Here is an 11,560-nt window from a genome sequence, read left to right as displayed (position 1 = left end):
TTGGCCATTTAAGGCTTTATATGTGAGAAGGAGGATTTGAAATTCTATTCTGGATTTAACAGGAAGCCAATAAAGAGAAGCTAAGATAGGAGAGATATGATCTCTCTTTTACTTTTCATGATTTTACATTACCTTCCATATTCAGTAGGCGTCCCTCAGTGATCGGTTTTGGGGCTCTTACTGTTCTCCCGCTGTTTCATTGATTTGTCAAATGTATGTAAAAATTGAGAAACTACCATATAAGCTGATAACAATGTCATCTATATACATGTGAAAATGACCATGAAGAAGCCAAACAACTTTCAACACTTTTGAAAGATCTTCAGAAATAGTTAATCAATGCGTCATAGACAGATACAGCTGCAATAACCCTTTTACATTCAGTGATATTGTCACATACACTGGGGCGTCCATCTTTAGACCTGTTGAATGGTGCCACTGTAACACTCTGGATAAATATAGGCTATCATCATTTGTTGGTTTTAAAAAGTTTAAATCTGCATCTCTGGTTTTATTAAGTCATACACGGTGCGGCTGCTCTGCCATCCAATGGCATCCTGACGTGTAACTCCAACAGAGGTGTTAAGTAACAAAGTACAAATGCTTTATTACTTTCTATCTATTCTTTACTGGGAACTTCTTTTATTTTTAAAAGTAGAATTTTAAAAATAGATTGGCCTGTTGGTATCTAAAGAAAACAAAACATCAAAATCATTTCTTTCATCCAGGCAATGGACTTCTTTGTGGTTGGAATCGGTGCTGCCCCAACTAGTTGTTCACCACATACTAAATAAATAATTTTTCAAGATGATGCAAAGTTAAACTAACAAAAAGAAGTCTAAGGAATTTATCACCCAGAATGGTAGAAGAATTTTCCTTTAATAGGGCAGTGCAGTAACCGGTATAAGGTTAAAAGCATCTTATAATTTTTCCTGCATTACTTTTTATTTTATACTTTAAGTAGTTTTTAAAATGGTTATTTTACACTTGAATAAAATGCTTAAGTTATCCTCTAACTTCTACAGTAGAATTTGTACCTCTACTTGAGTAAAAAACATTCATCATTGTGACCCGTCTGAACTGTGAGAGCTGGTTGTGAACTTCAATTTAGACGGACATGGTTTCCATAGAACGTCATGCCACCTGAGGGCTGGACCTTCTGGGATACCGTACCTACTTCAGTGAGGGAAGCAGAACTTTTCAAACCTTCAAAGCACTTTTAAAAATGTGATCATGAGTGATCTGGGTGCACTAGGGTGATAAACACATTAACGGGCCCTGATCACTATGTATCCTCACTGTTTTATTGTCAGTACTATCAGGTACTTTGCGGTGTCTGTGTTTATTATTGTTGTTATAAATACTGTATCGGTCTATGACATCAACCTGACAGGAGGACTGCAGATGGAAATTAGCCCAAACCTATAATCTGGCATATTTACAATCTAATGTTCATTAATATGCACGTTCCTCTTCTTCTCTGAATAAATGAATGCAACATAAGGCTTATAGGATTCCTAAAAACCTTTTAACCTTATAAACCAGCTACTGTCAGAAGAATAATGTCTGCATGTCCTGTTTCTACGTCTGAGCAAACAGATACGGCAAAAGATGAGGAACATTTTCCCTTCCATAAAAAGAAACCAATAAACACAGCTGACGTGCTTCCATGCGTCCAAGGATTAAATTTCTGAAGCCATCTGAAGACAGAGCATCAAGATTAATTGGAAAGTCTTCATCATCATCATCATCATCATCATCATCATCAATAAAGCAGAATTTCATTTCCTGGTGAAGCGAATCACAAGCGAGTGTGAAGAGCCTCCAGATGGTTCCATCTCCCTTTGTTTACAGCCCTGATCTAATTCAGGAAGCTGCCTTGTTTTTAAATAAACAAAAGTTCCTGTCTGGATACTATGATGTTTAAAACATTTTATTAAGACTTTTAAAATTCAGTAAAATATGGAGAAGGATTAGGACCACTGGACACAAACAAACAAGTTAACCCATGTTTTAATTTTTATTTCAGTTTAATATTGTGAAAAAAAGCCAGAATTTTGACTTTTATCTCAGAATTCTGACTTTTTTCTTAGAATTCTGAATTTAATCTCAGAATTGTGGATCTTAATGTAGATGGGCACTATGAAGGAAGAGATGTGGGAGCACTCAGATTCACTGACAAAGATCTGAGTTGTTTGGGAGGAACTGTAACATATTGGTGGAAAATGACGGAATTATGCGACTTTTTACGCACCCGAGGAGTCCTATTTATTAATAGAAGGGCAGAAGGTGATTGAAACAACAGGGCTAGTTTAGTCCCTAGAGAAGGCTATGTCTTGATGCTAACATGTTTTTTAGCTGTCAGAAAGTCTGAATTACTCCTGAGATTACAGTCAGAATTCTGAGATTAAAGTTGTTACTCTGAGACTACAGTCAGAAGTCTGAGATTAAAGTCAGAAGTCTGAGATTGAAGTTAGAAGTCTGAAATTAAAGTTAGAAGTCTGAGATTAAAGTCAGCATTCTGAGATTAAAGTAATTAGTCTGAGACTAAAGTCAGAATTCTGAGATTAAAGCCAGAAGTCTGAGATTAAAGTCATTAGTCTGAGACTTAAGTCAGAAGTCTGAGATTAAAGCCAGCATTCTGAGATTACAGTCATTATTCTGAGATTAAATTTAGAATTCTGACTTTTTTCCATATCAAACTGAAATAATATTTAAAAACCAGTAAACCTTTTTTTTTTCTTTTTCTGAGTGGCCCTAATCCTCTTCTGTAATCAAAAGATAAATTATGTGAAAATGTGTTTTAACCTCGGTGGTCTTTTTTTCTGCCTGGGGTGGCACAAAGTTGCCAGTAAACAAAAAGGGTGTACAAGTTTACTGCTGCTTTACACACCAACTGGTGGCAAACCAGCGCCCCCCTGTGGCACCAACAGGGAACAGCATTGATAAAAAGAACTGCTGAACAGCTGATGGTTGGGCTGTAAAAGGACCAGGCAGCAGATGATAGTTTATAAGTGAAATCTGAAGTATTTGGATCAGTTTGTATTTATAAAAATATCTGCTTACAGAAAAACAAAAAAACCTCAAACATGTTCAAAGATTTTTATTAAATAGATGTCAGTTTAATCCTTTAGATTATTTTAATCTGTTTGCAATTAAGTAGTGGTAGTGGCGGGCGAGTGGTTAGGGCACAGAGCTTGGAGTCCAGAGGTTCTGAGTTTGAGTCCCACTCCCACAGGCTGCCACTCTGTCTCCCTGAGGAAAGACCCTTAACCCCAAACTACTCCCTGAGGGCTGCACAATGGCAGCCCACTGCTCCCCAAGGGGATGGGTTAAATACAGAGGTACATTTTCCAATGTAAGATCAATTATCATAAAAAATATATTAAGACATTTATGTGAGAAACTCAACTTCCAGGGATCTTAGGACCGCTAATTACCAAGCGTAAACAGATGAAACTGAAAACCTTAAGAAGTTGTGAAAAATATTTTAATTGTTCTCATTTACAGGATGATCAGCTTTGTATACAGAAACAGACTGAAATGTGATCAATAACGGATGATTTGTTGATTCTCTGGTGCCGTTGGAGCTTCATCAGAACCGACCGGCTGTTTCAGAACATCCAGAGGGTCACACGACAAAGAGCCGCCATGTCTGCCCGGCCAGGAGCTGCTCTCCCGCCGCCGTGCAGCGAGGCTCTGAGGGAGCGAAACGAACCGACTGTCCATGAGCTTCAGTTCTCCACTTTGGCCGCTTTGGGTTCCTGGCCTTCATCAACCACCTCCCCCTTCCTCTTCCTCAGGCCCTTCATCTTGCGTGTCTGCAGCTTGGACAGATCCTGTTTCTGCATGTGAACCCGGCCAAATGTGGTACCGAACACATTGCTGGAAATGTTCTTCTTCTTCGTTGGCTGTAGGGAAAAAACAGAGCAGGAGGGTTAATGCAGGAGCAGAAGGAGAGGTCTCTGCTGCCCCCTTGAGGACATTTCCAGATATTTACCAGAGAAATATCTCATCTATAAATCAAAAGGAGAACATATGAGCAGAACGTTAGCCCCTCCCTCAATCCAAACCGCAGTATAACAGTCGTATTAGTGGTTTTTTCTCCTAGTTACTGAAATGGAATAATTTATCAGAGGTTATTTCTCCTGTCCTGAGAATCACTGATCTCTATTTTTTCACTGGATTGCTGACTGCCTGAAAAAAAAGTACCGCCATATTGGTCCTCCCTAGCCTAGTAAACTAGCCCCACCCGCCAGCGGCCAAAATTATTTTGGCTGCTAGTGGTCTAGCCTCGATCAATGCCCCAGGCTCTAGAATCACAATGCAGAGATGTGTTTTGAATTTCTAGATGCAAAGTGGGCGGAGTTTGAGGGCGGGACAACAAAGCTGCACAACGTTGGAGAAAGAATAAACAAGGAAGATGGCAACAACTATTGAACAGTAGCATCAACTGCGGCAGCAGCAGCTTTCAATGGAGCATCCATTGAAAGTTAAATGTTCTCTTTCTGTTGTTCAATAAAAGTACGTTTTGAGATAATTTGAGGCAAGAATTTTATACTTTAAAGCATAACTTTATGGTCCATTTACCGATTTAATGCGTAATTAAAAAAATATTTCCAAAGCTTAGAGGACCGTGGCAGCGAGAGGAGCTCAGAGGCTAACGGCAGCCAGGGCTAACCGCAGCCCGTCTGCAGCAGCCTTCTCTTGGTATAGTAGCGTGTGAAGAACCGCTGGCTCTGATGGAGGTTTTTGACTCAGCTTTGGAATCAGTTTTAAGAGGATCAGACATTGGGTATTCGTAGAAATGTGAGCAGGAAGAGGTTCTACGCTCTTTCATTTTTAAGATAGACGTATTCGCTTTTTACCGACAGGCTGTTTGTTTACACTCCCCCACCAGCTTCCTGTGGCGCTTCCTATGTCACAGTCAGTTGTGCTCATTGGTCAGAGCGTTGGCCAATAGGCACAGACATGGTTTGAAAGACAACAGGTTGTTCTCATTAACAATCTTCTGCTGTCTCATTCATCGGGGCCAGACTAAATTACACATTTAATCTCACATTTAGTCTATTTTATCAGGCTAGATGCTCCCCACTCCCACGGAGACACGCAGCAAAAATGCCTACATGTGTAGCATTTGGCTGCAAAAACAAGCAGTTTTCGGATGTGCCTATTTTAAAAAATAAGATAAAGTAATCTATTGATGCTATGAAACAGCCAGTGTGTGTCAAAGTGATGAATTTATCTTTTTTTTTTTAAGTCTTAAGTCCCCCTGAAAATGAGAACATCATCGTTGTTTGATGCTGTAGGGCACATATTGTTTGTATTGCGAAAAGTCTAAATAGGAAGTACCAATATGGCAGCCGGTGACTTCACATCAACCCCCTACTACCAACGGGCAATAAGCAATCCAGTGAATAAATAGAGATCAGTGCTGAGAGCAGATTTACCTTCAGGGCTTTGGGCTGTCTGTGAGCCAGCTTGTACAGGTCGTCTGACGCCAGGTGTGTTCTCCTCATCACGAAGTCGAACGACGGCCCGATCTCCTCTAGCTCGATCCTCGGCGTGCGGCACCCAGACTTCTTTAACAGACACCTGCAGCCGCACCAAACAGCCCTGTTAGCTTGGCGCTGAAGACACACCCACCTTCTGTGACGTTAGCGTGGGTTTCTGAGCGGCTTTCTTGCCTGTAGCTGCGCAGGTAGATTTTTCCCTCCAGGGCTGTGAAGTGCAGGACGTGTTCCAAACCGGCGAGACGCACCGCCGACACGGTGGGGCCTCTGAAGAAGTCTGGGGGACGGAGAGGGAGAAGTTCAGCTCAGCATAAAGAGGCTCCGAACGTTCAGGCTCATCATACCTATCAGCAGGCTCTTCAGTCGCTTATATTCGTTGTCCGTGTCAAAAAGTTCCCCGGCGAACACGAGCATGGGTTTGGTTCCTAAAGGACACTTGGTAGTCTGAACCAAAAACAGGAAGACCTGGGTTAGAGCCGCCATTTAACACCAGCACTGAATCAGATCCAAGAAAATCATTACCTTGATCTCACTCAGGGAGACAAACTTCTCAATACCAAGTTCAAACATATCCAGGACATGGAAATCAAACATTCGACCTGCAACGCACCAAAAAACACCCATAAGACACCGGGAGGGCTCAGCGCCGTTTGTTTGGACACTCTGGGGTCAGACCGTACCAAATATGAAGTTGTTGGGTCGTTTCTTGTTGTGGGAGCCGAACAAAAACAGAGAGCAGTCCGTTTTCTTGGAGAAAAACTCCTGAAAAACGACACAAACCATCATCAACATCATCCAAAATAACACTGCAGACAAAGCACTTCAGGTAACCGTGACTCAGGCTCACCAGGGATGTGGAGTCCTCAAAAGGCCGAGTAATATTCTTCCTGAAAAAAACACAGAACGTCAGCCTCATTTAGCCAAAGGTAGCGGCTAAATGCTAGCTCAGGAATTATTAACTCTGAGTCTGCCTTTTCTTTCCACTCCTCTTGGTCGTGTTTTGGTCTGTCTGGAGATCTCATATGGAATTAATCTGTGTCGCTGGGATTTAAATAAAAAATGCCACTGAAATTTAAATGTTGTATGTTTCTACTTACTGTTTCAGTGTTAAAATATATTCAGAACACATTTTTGAGCTAAAAAAAATTCGTCATTATTTCTACACAGTTGAAATTTCATTTGTTATTTTCTCTTCAAGCTAAAAATTCACATTACTATTTCAAAGAGATTACAATATTTTTCAGTTTAATTTTTCAGTGTTAAAAGAATCTCCATATAAAAAAATTCAACCTTTCAAAATTCAAACTCAATATTTTCAGCCTCCTGAGAATCAGCTGGCTCTATTTCACTGTCTTAAATTCGGCGTCTAAATTCAGTGTAAAAAGGGAAGGGTTACTTCAGGTCACAGACATTAGCAATGGATTGTGGCGTCCAACACCCAGCCAATCCCGTTACGTTTTCTTAGTCACGTGACGTGACGCTTGTGGCGCTCATACTGAAGAAAACCAGCATGATGGAGCCGGTCATGCAAGCTAACGCTAACTCAACGGTGAGTTTATTACTTTAATTTTTCTGTAGTTGAGTGAGCATTAGCTAGCATGACCGGCTCGTTCATCCAAGCTAACACTAACTCAACTACAGAAAAATGAAAACAATAAACTCACCGTTGAGTTTGATTTTTTTTAGGTCATAAATGTGTTCTGAATATATTTTAACTATGAAACAGTACAAACATACAACATTTAAACTTCAGTGGCATTTTTAATTCAAATCCCGGCGACAGATGTACTTCCATAGTCTAACGCTACTGAAGTTTAGAGACGTTTTCTATGCAATTAATATCAATGTTCTACTGTGTCCTGATTTAGGGAATTAAACCATGATTCCCTAAATTAGATTCAACAGGAACTAAGGAAATTCAGGCTGTTGGATTAAGTCCTTTTTTAAAGATTAGTTTTATTAGCAGAAGCTTTTACAAGATATCTATGGTGTATAGCAAGTATTTACAGTTATACTGAAAATGTTATCTTATAAAACAAACTTATTGATATATAGTCTTACAGACACACCATACAAGGAGGAGGATTTTTGATTTTTAACCCCAAAAGAAAACAACGAAACAAGATAAACCTTCCCCCTCCCACCCTCGTTTCTTGTATGGTTCTGAATATCCTTTCATTTCTGGACGCAACATTTCCATCTGAGCTCATTCGTCTCTGTATAATTCAACACATTACTTCTATCAAATATTTCCTGACGCTCTGGCGAAATCGCTCCACGCTCGCTCAAATTCTCAGGAGAAAGCATTTTCTGACGTCGTCTTTCATGTAATTATTACACTCGGCGTTTGATTTAATGATGTCACCGATACACGCGTATTGTCTTATCTAACTGACTGTTAAATTAGCGTTTTCCAGCTGTGAACGTAACACCTCGCTCCATTCATGTTGCCCCGCGTTTCCTATTTAATTATTTTAACAAATTACACTTAAATTAAATAAATGTGATTTTACAAATTTTATTATCCAACATTTTTAACTGACGTTATGAACGCATCGGAGCGAAGCAAAATCCTCGCTCCGGCCTTTGAATTGAAAACCGCTCCACCATATTTCCTCCGCTCACACGCTCTGGCTTGTCCACATTAAGGCCAGACGCGCCTGAGGAGCATCAAAGCTGCTCCTCAGGCGCGTCCAGATGCTTCTGCTGCTCCTGTGTTCAATGGCAGAGAGCCGCTTTGCTATACTTGCTGTCATCAGTGGATAAAAAGTAGTTTTAATGTTTCTAAGTGAGAAAATCCACCTGAAAACATCTGTGCAGTCAGTTCATCAGGATTCAAATCCTGCCTTCAAATATTATTTCACATTTAGAGCTCCCTTGAACCCCTAATGAGGTTTTCCCCCTACTGTTGGTGGCGGCTGGAAGTAGATGTTGGCGTTTTTCAGGCATGTGATACAAACTGCAGCACCAGGATAATAAAATCGAACATATTTTACTGGCAGGTTTCTACGTTTTAAGTTAATTTAGGCGTTAATAAACTGTTTCAGAGGAGTGATCATCGGACTCTACATCAGCAGTGATGTGTCCGTCTCGCTGCCAGCTCCCAGATCAGCTTCTCCGATTGGTTGATGTGGCGCATCCAGCAGCAAAAGTTCAATTTTTCCAACTGCAGCTGCTGCTGCTTCTGAAGCGCTTCACCCCAAAAGCTCATGAGCCGCTGTTTTACAGCGTAGTTTCTGTGCCACCAACTTGAGTGTGCAGTTACCAGTCTAAGGGTGCAGTGAGAACAATGTGCAGCGTTTAAACTCCCACATTCTTGCTCAAAATCTGTCTGGTGCAGAGAGTTTCTGAGTGCGCTTTAATGCGCTCGCTCAGCTTAATCTCTGCATGCATTCAGGTCTCTACTCACTCACTTATAGCAGGCTGTTTTTACATTTATTAGCTAGACTGAATATGTAACCCAGATATCTCAAATGGATTTCTTCCAACTCATAATACCTGAAAATTTCAGATAGTTTTCAGATCATTTTTAAATAGAAAGAATGTTATTTTAGATATCTTTAAGTAAAAGCCCAATACACATGAATGGGAAAAGTGGCATCATTTGTGCTAGTAAGAATTACATTTAAGATATATCCATCCATCCATTTTCTAGCAGGCTTATCCCGAGTAGGTTCACGAGGGGTGCTGGTGCTTATCTCCAGCAGTCAGTGGGTGAGAGGCGGGGTCCAGCCTGGACAGGTCTCCAGTCCATCGCAGGGCAACACAGAGACAAACAACCATTCACACACGCAGTCACAACTAAGGGGACTGTAGAGAAGCCAGTTAACCTAACAGTCATGTTTTTGGACTGTGGGAGGAAGCCAGAGTACCCGGAGAGAACCCACGCATGCTCAGGGAGAACATGCCATTTAAGATATATGAAATTTTTATTTTAGATAGGAAGAATGTTATTTTAGTTTTGAGTGAGAATGCGTTAATTTAAACCTGAAGATTGTTCTCACAGCAAGCTCAGACTGGTTAACTGTGCGCTCATGTCTGTGATACAAAACCTACAACACACTGCTTCAGCTGCGCCAAGATGTGGGGAATGGTGTCCTGGGGCCGGATTTCCAGCTCATCGCGATACTTGACTCCCTGAGCTTGGAATTCTGAGGTTCTGAGTTTGAAACCCACTCCCACAGACTGCCACTCTGGGTCTCTGAGCTAAGACCCCTAACCCCACACTGCTCCCCAAGGGGATGGGTTAAATGCAGAGGTAAATTTCTCCAGTGTGAGATAAATAATGTTTAATATTATTATTATTATTATAAGATGCACTACTGGACGTTCTAATGCGCATCAACCATAGACTTTGCATGTGAACGTAGCATTATGCTGCTGGATAAATTCAGAGTTAGAGGGAAGCACTTACTTTTTGTAAAGGACAGCATTTGGTTTCTTCAAGGAATACTATGGAAAAAAAGAGAGACATTTTTATCAGATCATCTAACATGTTGGTGTTTTTAATTGTGTTACTGTAAATAACTATAATTATAATTTAATGCCGCTAAACAGGAAAAAAGGTCAGTTAGGAGATCCCCTCCATGTGTGATTTATTCACCTGAAGCCTGCACTGTGTTCACCACAGAGGTAATGACTGTTTACTAAGCAATTTAAACACTGAATGAACCTTCATCAAAACTATCAAATAAAGGGATCATTTTATATTATTTTACTCACTATATCTTTGAGGGCTGTAGTGACGGTCTGACTGGTGTTTCCTCCTTTCATGATCATGGTGCTTTTCACATCTTCAACCAGTTTGGGAGCTCGGCTCTCCAGGAAACGCTTCGAGCGTTTCGTCTTTGGTTTCCTGAGGAGACAAAAAGGTTAAAAAATACAAAAATTTAAAGATTTTTTTTTTTCAGAAACAGATGCTGATGATTTATGGTATATTTAGGACGTTTTAGCAAATATTGGAGTTCTCTCTGAGTTTTATGGTAAAGCTACTTTCCCATTTGATCAACAGAAGTATTCAGATTGTTTATATGTTTAAAAATAAATGTTTCAGTAGGGGTGTAATCTGCCCACATTAGTTTGAACCAAATCAACCTAGAAGCTGATCATTGGTCTAATATGAGCTAAAGGACATTTGAATGATGCTGTCTGGGAGTTTTAAAGGGACATCCACCCTGCTGAGCATTAGCAGCAACTTATACATCCCTGATCAATCATCCATAGTTTATCTTTGTCGTCAAAGGTCAAAGTCAAAAACTGGGATTTCTCATCAACAAAGCTTTCAGTTGTTCCCTGCAGGGTGTTTTCAGGCCAATAGACGTATAACCTGGATGTGCTCTGGGATGTCATAAACACCTAAGACAGCCTCAGAATAGTGTGGAAGAAGTTTGCCATACAAACAAACCCAGACGCTGCTGTTTATAAGCATAACAGGCATATAACGTCATAACCATGAAGCAACTTTGTCCAGAGTCAAAGATGCTAATTTAGCAGGTTAGCCAGAGCTTTCCTTTTAATATAAGCTACCTAAACGATGTACAAACACATTCCCCCCCAACATTCCCCTCATAACATGGAGGCTCATAGTTTACTTACACTACTCCGTCTAAATGCGTCATTTTTTAACCTTTTTTTGTGGTATTTTCAAGGCTGCTGCGCTCGTGCTTCTCTTCTTTCCCACGTGAAGCTTCACACCGGAAGACAACAAGAAGCTCTTCTTCTTTACTGCTGGCTGTTCCGTTGGTGTCTATTAACTACCTGCCCGCTACTGCCACCTACTGTCTAAAGAAGGCACTGCAGGAGAAATACAACAGAGGATGAGCTCACATTCTGACCAGCAGGGGGCGATATAATCTTTCTTACCACGATGGGAAGATTTTATTCCCACTAGAAACAAGTTGCCAAAAATTCAACACATTTATTTAGTTTATAATTTCTTTAGTTAACTAGAAATGAAACTTGTAAAATCAACACATTCGTTTATAGATATATAATTTCTTTAGTTTATTTGCAAGCATGAAACTCGCAAAAAAAAAAAAAAAAAAACA

At 40.3% G+C, this 11,560-nt stretch overlaps 1 protein-coding gene across 1 annotated transcript; it reads right to left on the bottom strand.

The window, feature by feature from the left end:
• Window positions 1–3,481: 3,481 nt before the first annotated feature.
• Window positions 3,482–11,239, bottom strand: rpf2 (ribosome production factor 2 homolog). Its single transcript, XM_015388236.1, has 10 exons — window positions 11,109–11,239; window positions 10,236–10,368; window positions 9,928–9,965; window positions 6,361–6,400; window positions 6,194–6,275; window positions 6,036–6,112; window positions 5,858–5,957; window positions 5,688–5,790; window positions 5,451–5,595; window positions 3,482–3,911 (listed from the first exon to the last, which is right to left on the bottom strand). Exons 1-10 carry the CDS (start codon window positions 11,129–11,131, stop codon window positions 3,735–3,737), a joined length of 918 nt encoding a protein of 305 aa, XP_015243722.1. The 5' UTR covers window positions 11,132–11,239; the 3' UTR covers window positions 3,482–3,734.
• Between the last annotated feature and the right edge of the window lie 321 nt (window positions 11,240–11,560).

This window comes from Cyprinodon variegatus, unplaced genomic scaffold (assembly GCF_000732505.1).
Source record: "Cyprinodon variegatus isolate N-32 unplaced genomic scaffold, C_variegatus-1.0 Scaffold417, whole genome shotgun sequence".
Classification (NCBI taxonomy): domain Eukaryota; kingdom Metazoa; phylum Chordata; class Actinopteri; order Cyprinodontiformes; family Cyprinodontidae; genus Cyprinodon; species Cyprinodon variegatus.
This window is presented reverse-complemented; position numbering and strand designations above follow the sequence as displayed.

Coding starts and splice junctions, on each gene's coding strand:
- rpf2 (XM_015388236.1), bottom strand. CDS start 11,131: ATGACGCATTTAGACGGAGTAGT. Junction 6,276..6,360: donor TTGAGGACTCCACATCCCTG/GTGAGCCTGAGT, acceptor GTCGTTTTTCAG/GAGTTTTTCTCCAAGAAAAC. Junction 6,113..6,193: donor ACCCAACAACTTCATATTTG/GTACGGTCTGAC, acceptor GGTGCGTTGCAG/GTCGAATGTTTGATTTCCAT.